The sequence below is a fragment of the Hypanus sabinus genome, chromosome 5, assembly GCF_030144855.1.
Source record: "Hypanus sabinus isolate sHypSab1 chromosome 5, sHypSab1.hap1, whole genome shotgun sequence".
Classification (NCBI taxonomy): domain Eukaryota; kingdom Metazoa; phylum Chordata; class Chondrichthyes; order Myliobatiformes; family Dasyatidae; genus Hypanus; species Hypanus sabinus.
In genome coordinates this window covers 143,111,205-143,135,408 of record NC_082710.1, presented here as the reverse complement: position 1 = coordinate 143,135,408, position 24,204 = coordinate 143,111,205, and the positions used below count along the sequence as shown (strand labels likewise).

At 46.4% G+C, this 24,204-nt stretch overlaps 1 protein-coding gene across 5 annotated transcripts in view; it reads right to left on the bottom strand.

Moving 5' to 3' along the window:
* Positions 1-24,204, bottom strand: part of farp1 (FERM, RhoGEF (ARHGEF) and pleckstrin domain protein 1 (chondrocyte-derived)) — a 236,747-nt gene that overhangs the window by 99,761 nt on the left and 112,782 nt on the right. For all 5 annotated transcript variants that reach the window (XM_059970481.1, XM_059970478.1, XM_059970479.1 and 2 more), the window contains exons 3-7: positions 15,621-15,725; positions 14,952-14,994; positions 10,968-11,046; positions 7,964-8,061; positions 5,746-5,860 (exon numbers count right to left, since the gene is read on the bottom strand). In XM_059970481.1, coding sequence (XP_059826464.1) covers positions 5,746-5,860; positions 7,964-8,061; positions 10,968-11,046; positions 14,952-14,994; positions 15,621-15,725 — 440 coding nt within the window. The remainder of the gene's footprint in view (positions 1-5,745; positions 5,861-7,963; positions 8,062-10,967; positions 11,047-14,951; positions 14,995-15,620; positions 15,726-24,204) is intronic.

Here is a 24,204-nt window from a genome sequence, read left to right as displayed (position 1 = left end):
TTTAGCCGGGAGAGAAAAGCAAAGGGGATAATTCCATGAGATGGCTTCTCAGAAAATCCTGCCGGTCTCCAGCCCCTGCCTTCCACCCGTGATTTCTGTGCTGACACTCCTGTCAAGGTTGTCACCCTGCCAGAGAGTGGCTAACGACCCTGAAGTCCCACATCATCAAGGAAACGTGAAGTCAGTAGGTGCAGAGTGGGTGGGGGCATAGATTTAAGGGAAAGACATGGAAGAGTTAAGATCGTAAGGGATGGGAGCAGAATTAGACTATTCAGCCCATTGAGTTTGCTCAGCCATTTGATCATAGCTGATTGGGTGACAGAAACAAAAGCTGTCAGTGCATTTAAAAACTACTTGAACACTTTCACCTCTAGGCCGAGAGATTGAAGTTTCAACAGGCTGGTTTGGCATTTTCTTTATTCAGATTTACTGGAAATTAAGTTTCTAATCTTTTCAATGAATAATTCTGCATTCACCACCATCGGTACTATCTACAGGAGGTAATGTCTCAAGGAAGCAGCATCTGTCAACACAGATCTCATGCCATCTTCTCACAGCTACCATCGGGCAGGAGGTACAGAAGCCCGAAGTCTCACACCACCAGCTCAAGAACAGCTACTTCCCTTCCACCGTTCGGATCCTGAACCGAGCCACACGCCCCTAATCACGGCAGCACAATGACAGCCCTGCATCACAACGGACCTTATGTTCTTCCTTGTAAAACGTGTGTGTAATTTATGTTGCTCTTGTGAATGCTACCTATCAGATGCGAAGTGCCTGTGATGCTGCCGCAAGTTCTTCATTGCATCTGTTGTATATCTACTTATGCACTTGATAATGAACTTGACTTGGAATACCTCTTGATTCCCAACACAGGACAGGCCTTAAACAAAGAGCTTACAGGATCTAGCTACTTGGATGTCAATCTTCCTTAAGATCAACACTCCTGGTCTGACAATGTCTTTGTTACACAACTGCCGTTCTTCTCAAATTCCCCTAACGGTCCTCAATTTCCAGATGTGCCACTCCACCAACTCCAGCTTCTTGGCATCAGGTAGGGCAGCCAGTTGTCACTGATCATGGACTTCAGGAAGGGGAAGTTGGGAGAACACACCTCAGTCATCATTGGCTAAGGAAAGGACGAGCAGCTTCAAATTCCTGGACATCAACGTCTCAGGGATTCTATCCTAGGCCCAACATATTGATGCAGTTACAGAGAAGGCACACCAGTGGTTTGGACTTCACTACAGGTTTGAGGAGAGTTGGTACTGTGCTAGTCTCAGGCACATGTAAAAATGTTCTGTAATGTTTGCAAAAATAATCAAATGAAAAGATTCTAAATATCAAAAAAAAAAGACTACAGTGCAGTGAACAGTAAAAAGCTAAATCAAATCAATGTTTGGTGCTTTTTGCTTTCCAAACTGCGTCAATTCTTTTAGGTACACTGTTGTGCAGTTTTATAAGAAAATCGGCTAATAGGTTGTTCCGAGCATTCCTGGAGAACTTGCCGCAGTTCTCCTGCAGACTGTGGGTGTCTTGCTTGCTTCTGTCTGCCCAGGTAATCCCAGAGAGCTTCAATAATGTCGAGGTCAAGGCTCTGTGGAGACCATAGCACCTGAAACCATATAGAAACTCTAGGGGTGCCTAAGACTTTTGCACAGCACTGTATTATCACCAAATACCCTTACAAATTTCTATTGGTGTACCCAGCATCGAGGATATCATCAAGAGACATGCCTCAATAAGGGTGACATCCACCAGTGGAAACCCTCACTATCTGGGACTGCCTCCTTTGCCTAAGCCGCCATTGGGGAAGAGATTCGGGAACCTGAAGACCCACACTCAGTGATTCAGAAACAGCTTCTTCCACTCTGCCATTAGATTTCTGAATGGTCCATGCAAAGGATGTTGCCTGGACTGGAGGACTTGAGATTCGGGGAGAGAGTAGATTGCTTCCCGGGCGCAAAGGATGGTCTGATGGAGGTGTATAACAATAAGGGGCAAAATCTTTTTTCCAGTGGTAGAAGTATCAAAAACAAGGGGGCATCGGTTTAAGGTGAGAGGAAGGGACCAAACAAGATCTGAAAGGTATTTTAAATAGTGGGTGATATCTGGAACTCACTGTCAGAGCCAGATACAATGCTACGCTTAAGAAGTATTTAGACAGCTGCTTAAATAGGCAAGTCACAGAAGAATAATGAACCAAATACAGATAGATGGAATTAGTGTGGATGGGCAAACGGGTCAGCGTGGACGTGGTGAGCTGAAGGGCCCTGTTTCTGAGATCCCAATCTAACTTTGCAAACCAGTTCCAACCACCTCCCCAAATGGGAGTCAACTCAAGCCTTAGAGTGCATCACATTGCAGAGTGGCATTACGTTTCTGCTCCTGGTAAGGCAGTTCTGCAGCTTAACTACTCCAATGCAGTTGCAAGTTCCAATCCCGCCACGAGAAGCTAAAAAATACAAATATCCTAAATAAGTCAAGTGGCCCTCAGTGCTGGCGAAGCTTTAGGGCACGGGGTGGATGTGAAAGCCCATCTGGATCCACTAATCTCCTCCAGGGGAGGAAATCTACCACCCTCACCCATCTGGCCCGAACAAGACTGCAGACCCACTGTTATGGTAACTGCTCTTTGAAATGATCCAGCTCAGAGCTTCAGCAATAAATTCTGGTCTTGACAGTCAGATCCCCTCATGGGACAGAGAAGGCTTATGCATAAAAGATTAATTTACTTTGTTTTTGTACTTTAAATGCCTGACAGAAGTCAGAGTGGAGGACACTCCCTCTCTCGCTCCGTAAGGTTGGCAACGGAAGTCTCTCTGCAGGGAAGGTCTGAAACGAACTTTATCAAAGTCCGCTTGTATCTCAGCCTGCCGAGCTGAGGCTGCCCTTTGCTACAAGTGATTCACAGGCTCGACACATTTCCTCTCACACAGCGTGAGGCAAGTATCAATCCTGGCACTGCGATCGACAGCTCCTATTCTTACCGTCCAGCCTGGCTCTCAGTCCCCTTCGCTTCACAGTCAAACAACACACAAGTGATGTCTACGCAAGGAAGTTTATAGGATGATGAGAGGCATACAGTAGGCAGACAGTATTTTTTTTACCCAGGGTCAAAATGTCAAATGCTAGCAGGCATACATTTAAGGTGAGGGGGGGAAGGAAGTTCAAAGGAGGTGTGCAGGGCAAGCTTTTTTCAGAGTGGTGGGTATCTGGAATATACTGTTAGAGGTGGTGGTAGTGGAAGATATGCTGGAGGCATGAACACGTGAATGTGCAGAGAATGCAGGGACATGGACCATGAGCGGGCAGAAGAAATTAGGTGCCTTTCGTTTAATTAGTTTAGTACAGCATTGTGGGCCGAAGGCCTGTAGTGTTGTACATTTTAAGTTGCTGAGAACCTGGTTTTCTTGCTTTGGGTAGTCTCCAAACCTGATGGCGTGAATATCGATTTTACAAACTTCCCATAACTGCCCCCACCCCTTCACTATTCCCCCATTCCCATTCACCTCTCTCACCTTATCTCCTTACCTTCCCATCACCTCCCTCTGGCACTCCTCCCCTTCCCTTTCCTCCATGGTTTTCCACCCTCTCCTATCAGTCTCCTCTTCCTCCTCCACCCCTTTATCGTTCACCAACCTCTTTCCTTCACCCCACCCTCTCCCCCAGTTTCACCAATCACCTACCCAGCTCTTTCCTTCACCCCACCCTCTCCCCCAGTTTCACCATTCACCTACCCAGCTCTTTACTTCACCCCACTCTCTCCCCCAGTTTCACCAATCACCTACCCAGCTCTTTACTTCACCCCACCCTCTCCCCCAGTTTCACCAATCACCTACCCAGCTCTTTCCTTCACCCCACCCTCTCCCCCAGTTTCACCAATCACCTACCCAGCTCTTTCCTTCACCCCACCCTCTCCCCGTTTCACCAATAACCTACCCAGCTCTTTACTTCACCCCACTCTCTCCCCCAGTTTCACCAATCACCTACCCAGCTCTTTCCTTCACCCCACTCTCTCCCCGTTTCACCAATAACCTACCCAGCTCTTTACTTCACCCCACTCTCTCCCCCAGTTTCACCAATCACCTATCCAGCTCTTTCCTTCACCCCACCCTCTCCCCCAGTTTCACCAATCACCTACCCAGCTCTTTCCTTCACCCCACCCTCTCCCCCAGTTTCACCAATCACCTACCCAGCTCTTTCCTTCACCCCACCCTCTCCCCGTTTCACCAATAACCTATCCAGCTCTTTACTTCACCCCACTCTCTCCCCCAGTTTCACCAATAACCTACCCAGCTCTTTACTTCACCCTACCCTCTCCCCCAGTTTTACCAATCACCTACCCAGCTCTTTCCTTCACCCCACTCTCTCCCCCAGTTTCACCAATCACCTACCCAGCTCTTTACTTCACCCCACCCTCTCCCCCAGTTTCACCAATCACCTACCCAGCTCTTTCCTTCACCCCACCCTCTCCCCCAGTTTCACCAATCACCTACCACTTCGTACTTCCTCCCCTCCCCCCACCCACCTTCATGCTCTAAATTCTCATTTTTTCTTCCAGTCCTAATGAAGGGTATCGGCCCGAAATGTGGACTGTTTACTCTTTTCCTTAGATGCTGCCTGGCCTGCAGAGTTCCTCCAGCATTTTGTGTGTGTTGCTTGGATTTCCAGCATCTGCAGATTTTCTCATATTTGTCCCTCCATGAAGCTATAGAAGCTATACTTCTTGCTGCCTCATAAAGCAGACAGCACAAAGACCCCTGACTAAGGGCCTCGGCCTGAAACGTCGACAGTGCTTCTCCCTATAGATGCTGCCTGGCCTGCTGTGTTCCACCAGCATTTTGTGTGTGTTGTAGCACAAAGACCCCACCCACTGCAGGCATTCTCTCTTCTCCCCTCTGCCATTGAGTAGAGGACACAGAATCCTGACAGCACGTGGCACCAGGCTCAGGGACAACTTCCATCCCATTGTTATAAGACTAGTAAATGATCCCTAGTACAATAAAATGGATTTTTGACTTCACAATCAACCTTGTTATGATTTTCCACCTTATTGCTTGCACTGCATTTTTACTGTAAATGTTATACTTTACTCTGCATTCAGTTATGTTGATAACTCACTGCATTATTGAAATGAATTGATCAGTATGAACAGCATGCATGACAAGCTTTTCATGGTGGCTTGCTACATGTGACAATAACAAACCAATTCCAACTGATTTCAGGAGGAATTTCGACAGCCAGAGGGGGGTACTTAGGGTGGCCTGAGCTGGGATTAAGGTGGCTCAAGGTTGCGTTAGGGTGGTCAGTAGTGGAGTTAGGGTGGTCCAAGGTAGGGAGGCCTGAGGTGGAGTCAAGGTGGTCTGAGGTGACATGAGGGTAGCACAAGGTGGAGTTGTGGAGGCCCGAGTTAGGGTGGCCTGAAGTAGTCCGAAGTGGGGATAGGGCGGTCCGAGGTGGGGATAGGGCGGTCCGAGGTGGGGATAGGGCGGTCTGAAGAGGGGTTAGGGTGTTCCAAAAGGAAGTTTGGTGTGTTAAGGTGGTCCAAGGTGGAGATTGAGTGGTCCGTGGCAGAGCTAGCCTGGTCTGAGGAGGAATTTGGGATGTCTGAGGTAAAGTCAGGTAATGTGAGGTGTCGTGAACTTTTGACTATTAATGGTTGGACATCCCTGATGTTTCTTGCCTCCATTTTCCAAAGCCGCCACGATGCAAACGGAAGAGCTAACAAGGCCTCTCACTTACACGTGCTGGCGGTGAAACTCCTTTATCTTCTCCTCCAGAGCGTCTTGCTGAGGGATGTACTTGTGTTTCGCCAAATGCTCGGAGAAAACATCCTCATCGAAGTCCCCAATTTCCGCTGGAAAAGAGAAGCGTGGATCATTTCAGTACGTCAGCCAGCACACCCAGCCATCAGCAACTTTAACTAACACATCACCCACCTTTTGTCCCAGGAAAAGGTTTTAAAAAAGGCTTGCACTTCTGCAGCAGCTTTCAGTGTAGCGCCTCACTCGTAACACTGAGCAGCAGAGACACTGGAACAACTCAGTAGCAGCAGGTCAGGTAACAGCTGTGAACGGAAATGGACTGAGATGCTGATACAGAGGAGAAAGCCAGTGCAAAGAGGTGAAAGGGAAGTAGGGTGCAAAATCTGGCAATTGATAGTTGGATCCAGGTGAGAGGGTGATATAGCAGCCAGAGGAGGGAAAAGTCACTCTATATCACCTGTTCATTTCCCTTCATAGATGCTGCCTGACCTGCTGAGTTCCACGCCATGCTGTGTGTCGCCCCAAACTCACGCACCTGCAGTCTCTTTTGTTGAGCATAGAAACAGGGCCTTAGTCCCACACCTAGCATCAATCAGCTACTTACACCAACCCTACATTGTATTTACGTTCCCATCGACTATACACTAGGTCCAATATGCACCAGTCAATTAACCCCCCACCCACTGCGTGCCTTTGGTGTGTGGGAGCACCTGGGGGATATGCACATGGTCACAGTGAGAGTGTACGAAACCCACGCAGAGAGGGCCAGAAGCCAGGATTGAACCCAGGGACTGTACAGCTGTAAGGCAGAAGCATTGCTTGTTGCAAGGCTGTGCTGCAGCACTGCAGCTGTATTGCAACGGAGCAACACCCCACCGGGGCTCAGCAAGCCTCAAACACAGAGGCTCCCAGGTACTGGCAGGTCCCGCTTGCTCGGCGACGCTGGCTGTGCGATACTGTAAGTGTTAGCCAGGGAATCGGGAAGAACGTACTTGTTGACCCAACACTGGGATTCCTCCAACACGCACACCGCTGGAGGAACTCAGCAGGTCAGACAGCATCAATGGAGGGAAGTGGACAGTCTGTGTTTCGGGCTAAGACCCTTTGTAAGGAATGAGGGCCAAAACCTGACTAAAAGAGAAGGAGAAACTGAAAATGAGAAGATGGGTGGGTGGGATGGGGAAGTGGGAACAAAGTGAGAAGCTGGCAGGGGCCAAAGCAAACGTCTGAAAAACATGGAATCTGTTAGCAGAGGACAGTGGAACATAAAATAAAGGGAAGGTGGGTAACTAGAAGGAAGGTGTGGGTGACAAACAGATTGCAAGGGCAGGGAATAGGAACAAGATGGGATAATGGCTCCAGAGGTATATAGGGAAACAAAGGGGTGTTGTTACTGGAAGTTAGAGAAGTTGATTTTGATGCCATCATGTTAGAGACTACCAGGACGTAGTCAGGATCTACCAGTGGTCACTCTTTCCCACAATGGCATTCAATCTACATCTAACCTCAAATGGGCAGTAGAGGAGACCGTGGGCAGTCATGTCAGTGTTGGAATGGGCGGTCATTGAGTGGACTTGACTGTTGCAGTGGATGGAGTGAAGATCAGTGAGGGAATGGGTAGTCATCGGGAGATCCTGACCATTGCGGTGGATGGAGTGAAGATCAGTGAGGGAATGGGTAGTCATCGGGAGATCCTGACCATTGCGGTGGATGGAGTGAAGATCAGTGAGGGAACGGGTAGTCATCGGGAGACCCTGACCATTGCGGTGGATGGAGTGAAGATCAGTGAGGGAACGGGTAGCCACTGTGAGACCTGTTGTGGTGGATGGAGTGAAGATCAGTGAGGAAACGGGTAGTCATTGGGAGATCCAGACTGTTTAGCAGATGGAGTGAAGTTTCTGGGCAAAGTGGTATCCCAATCTATGTCGTGTCTCACTGACATAGAAGAGGCCACACTGGGAGCAACAGATACAATGAATTGACCCCGATTGGATTCACATTTGATTCCTTCCCACACACCAAGAGAGAACAGATGTGTTGTCTGAAAGATAATCCCTCTGACACTGCACTATTCCTTTAGTGAGGAACTGGGCAGGTTCAGATGCTGAAGGGGTCCGTTAGGAAGAGGTTGGGGATGGAATTTTTCCACAGTCCTAACTCTGCACCCAGAGTAGGAGACCTTGGAATTGACTCACATTGGATGATGTGAGAGACCAGGAGAGCTGCACTTGTATCGTTGCAAGTCATTCTGCCCGAGGCCAGGTCCTGCTTGATTTGCAATGCAAAGAGATACCTGCAAAACACAACCAGTCAGTCATCTCAGAAACTCTGCCAGCATAGCTGCGATCAATCCGATAGCGTAGGAGCAGGGAGCACCTGCCACAGTGCACTCCATGCAATGGATTGAGAAAAGCACTCTAGTGCACTCAGGAACACATGGGGTTTGCAGAGAGGCGTGAACACAGGCCTCCCCACCACTGATAACAACTACAGGAAAGCAGCCTCTGTCATTAAAGATCCCCCACTGCTACTGTCAGACAGGAGGGTCAGAACCCCACAGTCCCAAACCACCAGGTTCAGGAACAACTACTTTCCAACCACCATCGGTTCAACTGGCCTGCATAATCCCAACTCAGCAGAACTACAGACCAACTTCTGCACTACCATGGACTTGCGTTTTTTTATTTGCACTTGTGCGTTGCTTTGCACAGTGTTTCTTTATCTTTACTCTCTTGTATAGTTTTGTATGGCCTTTGACATCGTCAGTGACGATTTTACTTGGAAATGGGTGAGGGGAAGGTGTATGATAGTCAAAAGAAAACACCTTCTTTTATTGCTCCTAGGATTGCAACTTGAGAGGGCTAAAACATAAAAGCAGGGATGCTGTAAACTGCTGAGGCTTTATAAGGCTCCGCCATCTGAATGGACAATGAATCCACGAACACTATCTCACTATTTATTTTCCTCTCTCTTTTTGCACTACTTGTTTAATTAAATTTTGTTATATATACTTCTTATTGTATATCCAAAAAAACTAAAATAAAACAAAAAGTCAACATGTTTCACAAAATACACCCGTGATGTTAAACCCCATTCTGATTCGGAGCATTTGGAATATTGTGGGCCCTGTACCACAGGACAGAAGTTCTGGCCCTGGAGAAGATCCAGGGGAGGTTCACAAAAATGTAAAGTTCAGAATAGAAGCGTTGGATGTCTCTGAGCCTGTACTCACTGGAGTTCACAACAATGTGGGGGTGGAAGGGGGAAGGCTCTCTGCAGCATACCAGACATTGAAAGGTCTGGATAGACTGGACACGGAGAGAATGACTCCATCAGCAGAAGAGTCTGGGATCAGACGGACACACTCAGAATAAAGAGACGACTCTGTAAAACAGAGATGAGGAGAGATTTCTTCAACCAGATGGTGGTGAATCTGTAATCTCTTTGCCACTGAAGGATGCGAAGGCCAAGTTGTTGGGTGTATTTAAAGCAGAGATTGATAGGTTCTTGAGTGGTGGTGGGGGGGGAATTAAAGGTTACAGGGAGGCAGGGAAGAACAGGATTTTTTTAAAAAGCAGCCATGCCTGACTTGTGGAGGAGACACAATGGGCCAAATGGCCTAATTTGCTCCTTTTTTATGGTATTATGGATATTCAAACAAGACGACATGAGTTGAGAGTTAGGGGGCAAAAGTTTAGGGGTAACACGAGGGGGAACTTCTTTACAGAGAGTGGTAGCTGTGTGGAACGAGCTTCCAGTAGAAGTGGTAGAGACAGGTTCGATATTGTCATTTAAAGTAAAATTGGATAGGTATATGGGCAGGAAAGGAATGGAGGGTTACGGGCTGAGTGCAGGTAGGTGGGACTAGGCGAGAGTAAGCATTCGGCACGGACTAGAAGGGCCGAGATGGCCTGTTTCCGTGCTGTAATTGTTTTATGGTTATATGCCAGGGAATAACCAGTAAATTCATGGTGTTTCCAAACAAGCCATAAATTAGAGACCTTGTGACCTGAGTGCGCTGTTTGTTAATAAAATATAAACTTTTGATGGAGCAGAGACTGTTTAAAGTGTTGGAATTCTTGGAGGAAAGTGCAGGCTATAACAATAACAACAGGCCAGTTCTCACTGTCCACCCTGCTCTTCAATGACAGAGAGAGACACCTCAGAGATGTGGCAGTGTCAGGAGGTCATTCAACCACAGGAATTCCTGGAAACAATCCCAGGCATGTCCAAGAAACATTATTAATCAATACGATTCCATTCGAGTTACGCAGCCCAGCCGAGAGGTCACATGGCGGGAAACACAGACCCACTGAGATAAGAGCAAAGATTTGCTTTTCTAGAATACTTCTCGTGCCTCCTCCCATAGCGCTCGTTAGCCATTCAGACAAAAGTCAAGGGCAGTCACCTCCGTCATGTAGGAGCTAGAGCAGAAGACGTGTACAGAGCAAATTCCCACAATATGATAATGACCAGATCATAGTCTGGGTATTTCTGCTATTTTTCAGAGTGCTGGGTGTCTGGAATGCTCGGCCTGGGATGGCTATGGAGGTCAGTACAACAGGGCTGCTCAAGAAGCCCATAGACAGGTAATGGAAGGGTCTGGACCCTCGTGCAGGCAGATGGAATTAATTTAGTTGGGCATTGGATTACAGTCAATTAGTTGAGCAAAACACTGTGGGCTGAGGGGCCTATTCCTGTGCTGTACTGTTCTATATTCTGAGTGCCCCGGTGACACTGATCTAGAAGTCAGGGTCTCTCGCAGCACTCCCTGAGTAATTCACACCCTTCTGTGAGACTAATCACAGCTTCTACGTAATGTCACAAGAGCCAGTTAGCAAGAAACAAGCCTTTTGGCCCACCATGCCGGTGCTGGCCATCAAACAAGCATACTGATCCCATTTTATTCTCCCCAAATTCCGTCAGCCCCAATGATTGTACCACTCAGTTACGCACAAGGGGCAATTCACAGTATGTACAGCACCTCCAGCCTATCCCTCAACCCAATGGCATCGTGTTGGACCTTCACAACCTCAAGGCGTCCTTGGCCAATACAGAAGGGGACAGCACCCCATTGATTGAGGGCCTCAGGTGCTCTCTCATGGTCCAAGCATTGGCTTCACCTTCTGCAGTGACACTGCCTCCATGAACCCACAGAATGGGAGCTCCCAGATCAACAGCAAAAGATTGGGCACCAACCTCGTCAGTTCTTCTTGAAGCTGCGTGTGATCAGGTGGGAAGAACTTCACGACGAATCTCATCACAACGTGCCTAGGCCCTGGGGAGGGAATATTAAAGGAAGAACTGCATTTTCATAGTGCCTCTCTCAACTTTTCCCAAACAACTCAAAACAAACTAACAAGCATTTCATGTGGTTAATGTTGGAATAAAAACAGATAAACCGGTTCACAGCAATCTCCGTGCGTGCATGCGTGCGTGTGTGTGAGTGTGTGTATGTACACAATACTGTGCAAAGTCTTAGGCATATATATCTAGGATGCCTAAAACTTTTGCACAGTACTGCAGTAATTTTATGTATTGCACTGTGCTGCTACCGCAAAAATAAACAAATTTCACAGCATATGTGAGTGATAATTCTGATATGGGTCCCTTTTGTGGATAGGGAGTGGGAAGGGGGCAAGGAGAGGGAGATCGTGGTTGGATAAAGGGGAAGGAAGAGGGAGAGGAGCAGGAAACACGAGACATTCTGTAACATCAATAAACCAATTGCTGAGAATCAAATCACCTTGCCTGGTGTCTCAGAGCTGGGTGTGTCTGCACCCGCACTATTCCCTGCCCCTGGCACTCCTTTGCCACTGATCCACAGCCCTCCCACGACACTCTTCCCTTGCCATTCCCAACAGTCTTTGCTCCCACCAGATAACCAAAATCATTTTCTGGTCCACGTTGACAAATACAGTACTGTGCAAAAGTCTTAGGTATCCTATATACATGCCTAAGACTTTTGCACAGTACTGTACTTGTGTGCAGGTGTGTGCATGTGTCTCTTTTAAATGTGTTGCTTGCTGAGGGAGATATATTGGTGAAGACTGTGCAACAAGGTTCTCTGATCTTCATTCAATAGTGACCATTTGGGCTTTGGCTTGTTTTCTTTTGTAATTCAAATTTTTATTATTATTTATTCTTATTTTACAAAGCAGCACAGCATATCATAGAGCAGATACAGTACAACATATTTACACAGCCGTCCCATGACAGGAAAACATATAAAATTCAGTATTAGAGGGAAACATCAACCAGACCAGTGATCTTGCATCTCAGGTGAGGACAGCTCAGCTGACAGTGCTTTGAAACCAAAGCACATTTTCAACCTCACACATTTCCATACATGGTGCACAATGCTCACTTCTTGCTGGATAACATAATGCATTGTCTAATTTAATATGTTACTAGCCAATAAACTACTTGAAACATGGCACGGGGGGACTTGGGACCTGTGGTTTGATCTCCCCTGAACAAGAGTTTGGAACTGTTTCCAGCTGGCATGCCAAAGTCTGAAGTGACTCAGCACCACTGAATGTTCCCTGCATGGAAAGGGCGACGATTACTGACTTCATATCGCTTACATTGAAATTACTGAAAGTGGTAACTCAAACAACTTTAGTGCTTGACAGAGTCCTGCATTAAAACAGTGACTACATCTCACAAATATTTTGTAGACTATAAAATGCTTTAGGATGTTCTGAAAGAGATGTGAGAGGAGCTACATTATAAACTACTCAGTTTTATAAGAGATGTTAGGTATGCCGGTATTTGGTCTCCTGTTGGCACTATACTTTAAAAGTCCTTTGGGAAGGGTGTAGATGAGATTTATGGATCAGCAATGAGGTACGAGGTTCTGCTCGGAACAGAGGAGATCAGATTTGATAGATTTGATAAAGGCACACAAAGTCAGGAAGGGCTTTATAGGATTAAGAGTGAATACATTAGCCCAATGGACCAACTGCCATAAGACACAAGTTAAAATCCCACCAGAGAAGCCAGGGAATTTAATCCAAGTGAATGAGATGTAAGAGATGGCCTTGATAAAAATGACTGTTATTCATTAAACTAGCATTCAGTAAACCTTCTCTAAGGAGAGAACATTTTAAAAAGGTACTCAAAATCATTCTGTTTATTTGAAGTTGGCCATCTGGAATTGTGGAAGAAATTAATGTTTACACAAAGCCCAATACTAGAATGCTGAGTATGGGTGAGGTAGAACATGATAGAATGGATGTGAAGGAGATCTTTCTGATAGTGGCAGATGGGGGGTGGTGGGGTCTGGGACCAAAGGGCACAGCCTCAGAATAGAGGGATGTCCATTTAGAATGGAGATGGGGAGGAATTTCTTTAGCCAGAGGGTGGCGAATCTGTGGAATTTGTTGTGGAGGCCATGTCATTGAATATATTTAAGGCAGAGGGCGATAGGTACTTTATAAATCAAGGTGCTTTACAGAATAGGGTTGAGAGAGAAATATATCAGCCATGATCAAATGGCAGAGCAAGTTCAATGGGCCAAATGGCCTCATTCTGCTCCAATGTCTTATGAAGGCAGGAACCATCCGGCTCTCTGCCCCCCTACTGTGGACGATCTCCCGTCTATAAACTGGTCTGGCCAGACTCCTCAGATGCAAGAATGCCTCCGCAGTCCCAGGGCAACCAGGGGTGGGTAATCAGGGAGATGGCCAATTTGCGAATTGTGATGAGCAAACCAGGCTGAGATGGGGTCCAGAGTTGACCCCCCCCCCCCCCCCGTGAACTATGCTGCTAACGAGAGTGAGAGGAGGGGGGAGGCATCCTGCTGCAGGTGCTGATAATGAGAGAGAGAGAGAGAGAGAGAGAGAGAGAGAGAGAGAGATGATTCCGTATTATGGCTTCTTCGATAATTGTTTACTTTACTCCAAGGACACATTGAACTGCTGCTGTCCATTCCTGCTGAGACAGCAAGGCGGTACCAGGTGATGGACATGGACAGTTGATGGATGGCTGGTACCCCCGTAGGGGAGACAAAAAGCAAGTCTGCTGAGATACAAGCAGACGCACCACGGGACACTGAAAGAGCGTTATGCACTGACAGGAAGGTGGGGGTTTGGAGGATCGATTCGGGGGTATCGATCAGAGGCTCACGGTGTGTGAAGGCAGACCGGTGGGGGCTTGTGTGTGTGTTTCCACCCTCGCCTGGCTGACAGGCTCACCACTGAAAAACAGTCTGGCCTGGTACGGAGGGGTCACAGTCGGTGACCACAACAGGACAAGAAGACAACAGAAGGTTTGCCTGCAACTGCATCACCTCTCACTCTCTCTCTCTCTCTCTCTCTCCCTCTCTCTCTCTCTCTCTCTCTCTCCAACAGTACAACATCAACTACCTCAACCTAAACTAAACTGAACTGAACTCTGCACCATCGTAAGACTATTCATTTACCCCTAGACTTCAATAGAGCTTGGTTTTGATTCCTATTTCTACACTTCTGTATATATCATTGCTAAACTGTTTTATATATTTGCATTTTTATAGTACTGTATTACTTAGTTTACTAATAAACTCTTTTAGTTACAGTAATACCAGACTCCAACGTATTATTCCATTTCTGCTGGTTTGGTAACCCGGTCACGTGACAGAATGAACAACAAGGGAAACTGTTTGCCGCAACAGAATGGGCAGTAAACATAAGTCAGGATTTACAGTGGGTAGAAAGAGAGCCAGAGATAAGAGGGGTTATACAACAAGATATTGTAATGGACATGGGCCAAATAGAACTACTTCAAGACACCTTGGTCAGCACATGTGAGTTGGGCTGAAGGGCCTGTTTCGCAGCTGTATAGGTCCGTGACTCTACACTGTGTCTATTCGAGTCATTAGAGATTGTTTATCCAGGTACTTAAACAGATACTAACATATTTACAAATCTTGGTCAAACCGATGAAATGAATCAGATATCATACAGGAAGCCAAATTTTGATGGTTATTCCAAATGTCTGTTACGTTAATCGCTAAGTTACATAAACTCAAGCTTTACCAGCTCAACAAAGAAAGGATTATCATCCAAAACCTGTCCCATTTAGAATACCCTTTATCCTCCCGAGTGAAGTGGGCAAGTTTGATTCTACATCAACCCAGTGAATGAATGTAGATAACTTCCATATGGATGCAAAGGGAAACATAAAGTAGACTATACTCACTTTTGACTTGTTTCACAATTGGCTTCAGTAGGTCCAGCCACACCTAGAACACCAGAGGTGATAAGAGTTATAATAAGTATTCAGAATAACTGAACCAAGTAATTTTTCTCAGACATTCTGCGGGGCACAATGGTCACTGGCAAGGCTACCACTCAATGGCCTGTGCAGTTAGCAGGAGGTGGAGCAGTGGTTAGGATGGTTAGCATGGAGGTGGAGCTGCAGTTAGGATGGTTCCAGATACTGATCTAACGCAGATGGAGGAACAGCAACAATTTTCCAGTCGGGATAATGTGGAAATGGTGCCCTTTTTGCTGCCCAATCAGTTTCTTACCTCACCGTTGCTGGGCACCAGGCACACCACCGAGCTGATACCTCAGCATAGAAAATCATATATCCCTATTCAAAAGTCTTTAGAGTCAAGGTCAATGACAGGTTAGTGATGGGACTTCACCACTTAGTGCAAATTCTGAATGAGTGCAGCAATAAAAATGATGCCTTATCTAAACAATTAAAGAAAACCACTTGAATATTAAACTAAACCAATAAATGGAATACGATTGCCCTCTAGAAACTGCAGTCAGTTGAAGTCTTGTTCTTCAACGAAGTCCATTTAGCATTGCTCAACAGAGAAATACAGGCAGCGCATTGTATAGGCATCTTTACACATACCATAACCTTGTGATGGTCCAAGAACTCCAGTGCAAAGTAATCACTTTCAATGAGGTTCAGATTGTGGCAAATCAAATCCAACAAATGCTTCCCGGGGGCTTTTAACTGTAATGAATAATAAGGAATTTGTCAAGTCGAGTATGTGTGTTATAATTCTGTATTTCAAGATTAATTCAGTGGTAAGCAACAGACATTTTTAAAAAATCTAAAATTCACGAGACATAGTCAGTGCTTAATCTGTCTTCCAACATCACTAGAATAACACCTCTGGCTGCCAGCACATTTTATATCTACTGCAAGGAACAGGAGGGAGCTCAGTTTGGAGGACCCTTTGGAAGACAGCTCCTTGAGTTCCCTGAAAATGGCAGCACAGGTGGACAGGCTGATGAAGGTGGCATTTGGCATTGAGTGTAGAAGTTGGGAAGTTACGTTGCAATTGTACACGATGTTGGTGAGCTTGCATTTGAGCTACTGCATTCAGTTTTATATAATTTTTAGTTATTTGGATATAATAGGCTCTTCCAGTTGAATAGCTGCATCACCCAGCAGCTATTACAATGACCAATTCATCTACCAACCAGTACATTCTTAGAATGTGGGAAGGAATTGGAGCACCCAGAGGACACTCGGGCACCCACGGGAAGGGCATACGAACTTCTTCCAAGCGGCATCAAAGCTGAACTTTGAACTCCAATGCCCCAAGCTGTAATATCGCCGCACTATCACAGACTACTGTCACGCTCCGCGGCCTGCTACAGGAAAGATGCCACACAGCTAGAAAGAGGTTAGAGAAGATGTGGCCAGGACTTGAGGAAGAGAGTTATAGAAAGAGATTGAGCAAGTTTGGACTTTATGCATAAGACACTGTGGGCTGACATTAAAGAGGCATATAAAGTCATGAGGGGTATAGATAGGGTGAGCAATAGATGGGTTGGGGAATCAAATACTAAAGAACAAAGGCTTGAGGTGGGAGGGGAGAGAATGGGGGACTAATTTTTCACCTATAGAGTGTGGTCAGTATATGGAAAAAGCTGTCAGAGGAAGTGGCTGAAGCAAATACATTAACATTTAAAAGACATTTGGGCAGGTAAATGGATAGAAAAGCACGGACAAATTGAAATAACTTAAATAGGGATCTTGGTCAGCACGGACCAGTTGGGCTGAAGGGCCTGTTTTAGTGACTGGTGGTTCAGCACTCCCTCCGCACTGTGCGAGAGCAGCAGCCGAGGTTATGGAGATGGCGTGCCCAGGATGGGTCTTAAACCTGCGACTGCCCTCCCCACTGAGTCACGGCCGATACTGCTGAGAGCTTGTTTCATCTGCCTCGTGGGCTCTGTGTTGTCAGATTCACGGGGATCCAATTAGAAGTGAGATACAGTGCTGGCAGAGCAGCCCCATGGGAACAGAAGCATATCCAATTAAACAGAGTGGATGTCAATGACAAGATAACTTCATTAGGTCAAGAGCTGAAGAGGAGGTAGATTGTCTGCAAGGTTATTTACACAACACAGAGGCTTGAATCTAATATTTTGAAATGGTCTATATCCACCACTGTTTGTCAGTAAATATTTGGAAAGTGGACAATTTACCGATGGAGCAAACCTCGTGCGAAAGTGTTGGCACTAATTTAGCACACTGAAATTGTTCTTCATTCACATCTCGGTATCAGGGTACATTTAAACCATCTTGGCACCCTCTAACCTGCAAAAAAAAATCAAGGGCTCTGCTATACATGAACAGCATAGACAGGGTATACAAATCAGCTAAGTCTAAATTAGTCTTTGCCATAACTTCAGTGAGATATCTGTGCTCCTCCTGGCCTGGCCTCTTGCTTATCCACAAATGAACTCTCCCACTGGGGGCTATAAGCTCAGCCACCAGGGCCCTGAACTCTGTGATTCCTCTGTAAGCTTTACTGCTTCTCCAACCTTCTTTAAAGCACTCTTCAGAACCAATTTCCCTGACCAAGTCTTTAGCACTGACACCTCCTCGTGTGGCGTACAGTTCCGGAACATTCTTGAGAGGAAGGACAGCTGCTCAGCTCACCAACTGGGAAAAAAGCAGCTCAAACTGAAAGAATCCTTCGCACTTTGGCAGCACCTTGCTCGTTCATTTCAGGACATACCAATGTGCTTGCGACAGCCAGAGATACAGCGTGGAAGGAGGCCATCTGAAACTCTCACTCCATGCAGCTCTACATACAGTAAATGCAATCCGGCCATTCCCCACCACCCTGACCTTGGCTAGCTCTGCAAATCCCCCAATCAGACACCAATCCAGCTTCCCTCAGAATGAGGCAAAAACATCTCCCTCCACTAAATCCCAGGCAGGGCTTCACAGAGTCTCGGTGAGCCGCAGGTACTGGAAAGGGTACAAACATATGGGGCAGCATAGAAGCTGGTAGAGATAGAGAGGGGGCACAGAGATAAGGAGGGGTTACAAAGACAGGGATGGGTATTGGGGCCAGAGGGAGTTACAGAGATTTAGAGGGGTGTAAGGACCGGGGGGGGGGGGGTTACAGAAACAGAAAGGGGGAGGGTAGAGGCAGGAGGGAGTCACAGACATGGGGTAGGTGTCTCTGATGGAGGAAGATACAGATACAGGAAGGGGTATAGAGGCTGAAGGGGGTTATAGAGATGGGGTAGGTGCCAGGGATGGAGCAAGGAAGAGTTATGGTGGGGGTAAGACCAGGGAAAAACATGAAACTGTTGCTAAACTGAGAGCTGATTTGACGACGCAGAACTCAGTGGGGAGATGGGGTACAGGCAAAAGGGTTCCGGTGTGAGAAATCCTTTCTCACAAAAAGGATTTGGGAGAGATTGACATGGGAGAGTACTGGGATACCAAAGGGCAAGTTCCCAAGTGGGGACCGTTAGATCCTCGATGAAGGAGCACTGACTGAAGTGTTTCCATGACCTCCAGACTGTGGTATGTGCCCTGTAACCCAGTGAGGGCACACCAACTGACAGAGGCAGCTGCGAGCGCCATTGCCCCAGAGGAGAACAGACTCAAACTCACAAAGTCAAACAAGCCCTTTGTGCGATGGTCAGATACTCCCACTTGCACACTAACCAAATTGAGACAGCTCAGTCCAGCTAAAGCTTGTAGCCACTCCCGTTCAACTGCTTTGCATCTCACCAACATCAGAACGGGGAAAGGCTGGTTGCCAACCTTTCCCAGGCTCTCAGTTTGAACACTGACTGCTTCTCACCTCAGACCCAAACGAGCATTTCCAATATAATATTCTTGGAATTTTAACATCCACAGCTTTTTCCCCTTTCCAACTGAGAGCTAGCCGTCCTGACGGTCACTATTAGTTAACTTTTATTTCACTAACGTATTAGTTACCCATTTATCCAAGGGTTTGGTAAAAATTCTGAGTGAAACAGCACAAGTTGAATTCAGGTATAGAAGGCTGAAGTCCTACGCCACCAGGTTCAAGAACAACTATTCCCTTCAACCATTTGGTTCTTGAAACAACCTAATCACTACCTCAGTATAGCAAAACTATGATCACTAGGCACCAATGGACCCTTTTTGTTCTAATTACGCTCTTCTGTGTTTTATTTATGTTTTTCAGGTGAATGCTGTGTCTCTAATGATATGTGCCCGTGACGTGCTGCAAGTAAGGTTTTCACTGAACCTGTGTATACAGTGTATGATGTCAGAGGCACACGAGTGAATCTGCAGATGCTGGAAATAAATAAAAACACAAAATGCTGGCAGAACTCAGCAGGCCAGACAGCATCTATGGGAGGAGGTAGTGATGACGTTTCGGGCCGAAACCCTCCATCAGGAGTGAAGTAACATGGGATGGTCGAGGGGGGAATAAGAAGTGGGGGGAGGGTTGAAGTAGAGAGCTGGGAAGTGATAGGCTGGAGGGAAATGGGCTGGGGGAAGGTGGAGAATTATGGGAAATAAAAGAGAAAATAAGGTAAGGCTGGGGGAAGATTATAGTGAGGGGGGAAAAAGAGAGAGAAAGAGAACCAGACTAAAATAATAGATAGGGATGGGGGTAAGGGGGGGGGGGGGGGCAGGGGAATCAACGGTCAGTGAGTTGGATGTTCATGTCGGCAGGAAGGAGGCTACCTAGGCCATCAACCTGCGTGTGGCCTCATCTTGAAGGTAGAGGAGGCCATGGACAGACATGTCGGAGTGGGAGTGGTCTGTGGAATTGAAGTGTGTGGCCACAGGGAGATCCCGCCACTGCTGGAGGACTGAGCGCCGGTGTTTGGCGAAACAGTCTCCCAGTCTGTGGTGGGTCTCCCCAATGTATGATGTCAGAGGTAGGTTGAATGATATGCTCTGCTGGATTAGCGATAGAGACAGATAAATCAGAGAGTCTCTTACATAGGTACATGAATATAAGAAAATTGGAGGGTTATGGGTTGTTCAGGAGGAAAGTATCAAGATTGATCATGGAGTTGGTTAAGAGATTGACACAACATCATAGGCCTAGGGACCTGTTCTGTACTAATCTATATTCATATGACAATTGAATTGACTTTTATTTATTTCTTACATACTTCACATACATGAGGAGTAAAAACCTTTATGTTACGTCTCCATCTAAATGTGCCATGTGCAATCATAGTAATTTATAATAAATAGAACATGCAATGTAATATAGAGTACACTCAAATCAGCGTGAGTTCATCAGTCTGATGGCCTGGTGGAAGAAGCTGTCCCACAGTCTGTTGGTCCTGGCTTTTATGCTGTGGAACTGCTTCCTGGATGGTAGCAGCTGGAATAGTTTGTGGTTGGAATGACTTGGGTCCCCAAGGGCTCTTTTTACACACCTGTCCTTGTAAATGTCCTGAATCATGGGAAGTTCACAACTACAGATGTGCTGGGCTGTCCGCACCACTCTCTGCAGAATCCTGCGATTGAGGGAGGTACAGTTCCCATACCAGGCAGTGATATAGCCAGTCAGGATGCTCTCAATTGTGCCCCTGTAGAAAGTTCTTGGGATTTGGGGGCCCATACCAAACCCAATAAACTCAACTTTGACTTTGAAAGTTTCAGAATCAGCCTCAATACCACTGGCATATGTCCTGAAATTTATTGTTTTGCAATCACAGTATATTGCAATACATAACAATAAAAGCAATCAATCAATCAATAAATATATATTAAATTAGTAGTGCAAAAAGAGAGAACACTTCTAAGATGGGGTACATGGGTTGATTGCTACCACCAAGAAGGTGGTACAGGAACCCTTCTTCCCCTCTGCCATTGAAATTTCTCAATAAATATTGAGACAAGGGCATGTTCTGGGTGATGGGGGTCCTTAATGATGGATGCCACCTTTTAAGGTATTGCCTTTTGAAGGTGTCCTCAGTGCCACAGAGGCTGGTGACCATGATGGAGTTGGCTGAGTTTCCAACTTTCTGCAGCTTTTTCCGATGCTGTGCAGTGGCCCCTGCAAACCAGATGGTGATGCAGCCAGTTAGAATGCCCTCCACAGTACATCCGTAGACATTAGCAAGTATGTAGTGACTGACCAATTCTCCTCAAATGTCTAATGAAATATAGCCACTGTCATGGCTTCTTTGTAATTGCATTAATACATTGGACTCAGAGATGTTTTCATCCAGGAACTTGAAACTGTTCACTCTTTCCACGTCTAATCCCTAAATGAGGACTGGTGCATGTTCCCTCAACTTCCCCTTCTTGCAGTCCATAATCAATTCCTTAGTCTTACTGACGTCGAGTGTAAGATCGTTGCTGCGACACCCCTCAATCAGCTGATCTGTCTCGCTCCTGTACTCCTCTTCATCACCATCTGAAATTCTGTCAATAGCTGTGTCACTGGCAAATTTATAGATGGTGTTTGAGCTGTACCTAGCCACACATTCATGGGTGTTGAGGGATTAGAGCAGGGGCAGGCATCCTTGAGGTGTGCCAGTGTATACTATCAGCAAGTCGGAGATACAATTTTCAATCTGCACAAACTGTGGTCTCTCAATAAGGAAATCAAGGATCCAGGTACCAGAGACACAGTTTTGAAGTTTATTGATTAGAATTGAGAGTATGATTGTGCTGACCGCTGAGCTTTAGTCAATAAACAGCAGACTGAACTAGGTATTACTATTGCTCAGTTGATCCAAGGCTGATTGGACAGCCAGTGAGATTGCATCTGCTGTAGACCTATTTTGTGGTGTTATGATCCCAGCCCCCTCCTTTGTGAGAATCGCAAGAGCACTAGTTGAGGGGGGGGGGTCAGTAGACCCAGGAAGTGGGAGAGAGAGAGACGTGCCGAATAGACACAGGAAATGGGAGAGAGAGAGAGAGAGAGAGAGACGTGCCGAATACCGCGTTCAACCGGGATGCAAAATAAGGCGACATTGACTATTGTCTCATGGAGACCACGTGTAAAGCCCTCGGGCAAAGTGGTCTGGTTGAGAGAGAGATTGCATCATCTCAACCTGATTGACACCTGCGACCCTGTGAGGAAGTATAAAGGAGGGTCTGGGGGGGGGGGAACGACCCCTTCAGACGCACCAAAAAGACACGATAGCGATCCCGTCGTAGCGGGAAGCCACGTGCGTTAGATTCCGAATCTGGAGTCTGTGGCTGGAATCACGGAAAACCACTTTTAACTAACAATGGGGAAGCCCGCTCCCCTGATTCCACGGATTTGCTTCATAAAGTTTTCCTTTTCTCACCAATCTCTCTCTCTCTGTCGCCCCACGTGAAACCCAGCGATTCCCAAAAGGCTGAAGCCTGCAGACTTCTGGGTGACTTTTATATTTCCAGCGGACAATATATTATCCCCTAGACAAACGATAGAACGATTTCTTAATGATGATTATTACTATACCCGCGCTTTAGATTGAGTATTGACGATGTATATTATCTGAATGTTTGTATTAACCTTACTTTTGTGCCCCTCTATAAATAAAAAACTTTTGAAAATAGTGCCATCAGACTTCAATGGACCTCTCTATCTTTGCTGATAAGTGATCCAGTTATGGGATACGTAACAGTGGCAATAGGCAAACTGCAGCAGAACCAGGTACTTGCTTAGGCAGGAGTCGATTCTACCCATGACAAACTTCTCAAAGCACTTCATCACAGTAGGTGTGAGTCCCGCTGGGTGATAGTCATTGAGGTAGCTCACCCTGCTCTCCTTGGGCACTGGTATAATTGTTGCCCTTTTGAAGCGGATGGGAACCTCTGACTGCAGCAGTGAGAGACTGAAGATGTCCTTGAACACTCCCGCCAGTTGGCTGCCACGGGTTTTCAGTAATTCTTCTGCTCCTGCCTATGACCTCATCTCAGTTGTCAGCACCTGCCTGCTTACAACAAACCTCCTGCACACACTCTCTCCTAATGCTTTCATGAACCCTCCACTATCTCAAGCAGCCCTTTGTCATTCAATTCTCTGGAGAACTGTGGGCTCCATTGTCATTAAAATCAGACCAGCCGCAAATTGTGCAAGAACTTTACAATCACCAAGAGGTAATAGAGCTATTAACTCTTTAGAGTCAAGTTTCAGTACTGTCAGTCATACAAATCTGGGGTGAAGGCTCAGGAATACAGATATAGAACAATTCTTCATTGCTGTTTCTAAAACAATTTTGTTTTACCAGTCAGGGTTGTTAACTCTGAGCTGAACCCCCCCCCCACAAAACATGGGGGGCCGGTGGACCACTCTTAGTCTGGCTGCTACCCTTTGACCTGTTTGGCATGGGTGACCCTACCAAAAGCCAAAGCTTAAAGCCTTGACTCCAGCCAACCTAGCTCTACGGGTCATTGAGGCAACACAATTGCCAAACCATGACACGGTTGTCGTCCTCTTGGAGATGAATGAACTCCAGAAAGATGTAATAGGAATTTGTGGGGCAAATTTCATTCCCACACGGAGTGGTGCGCATATGGAGCAAAATTCAAGAGGATGAGGTTAAGGCAGGTAAGAGAGCCACTTTTAAAAGATGGTTGGACAGGTAATGGATTATTAAGGTGTAGAGGGATATGCGCTAAATGTAGGCAAATGGGACTAGCTTGGATGGACATCTTGGTTAACACAGACTCTAGACCTGTTGATCTGAAGGGCCTGTTTCTGTGCTGAAAGCCTCTATGACCTGAGAAGAGCCAAGAGGAAATTTCCTGAGGCCCCAATCCCTATCGTGTCCTGGGATACCATGCAGCTTCAGAACGAGGAAGCAAGAACTGTCAAAAACCAGCAGCATCTTTCAAGGAAGAAATTGTGATATCAGGGACATTCCGAAGTATAAGAACTGTTCAGAAAATGGTTTAAGGGAAACGTTGCTGGGAACTTCCAGCAATTTGACAGAGTCACGTTCGACATGCCAGAATCTTCCGATAAACAACAGAAGCTCTGGTCGGGAAGCAGTCAGGCAGCGTTGATAACGAGAACCAGAGTCTGCAGGCAGGACTGGAAGTGACTGTCAGCAGGCCAGGGGGTTGATTCTGATGGGTGGGCTATTCTCTAAATGAGGAGCGAGTTCAGAAATCAAAGGTGCAAAGGGATTTGAGAATCCCTCTGCAGGATTTCCCCCCCAGGTTAACTTACAGATTGAGCTGGTAGTGAGGAAGGCAAATACAAAATGTTTGCACT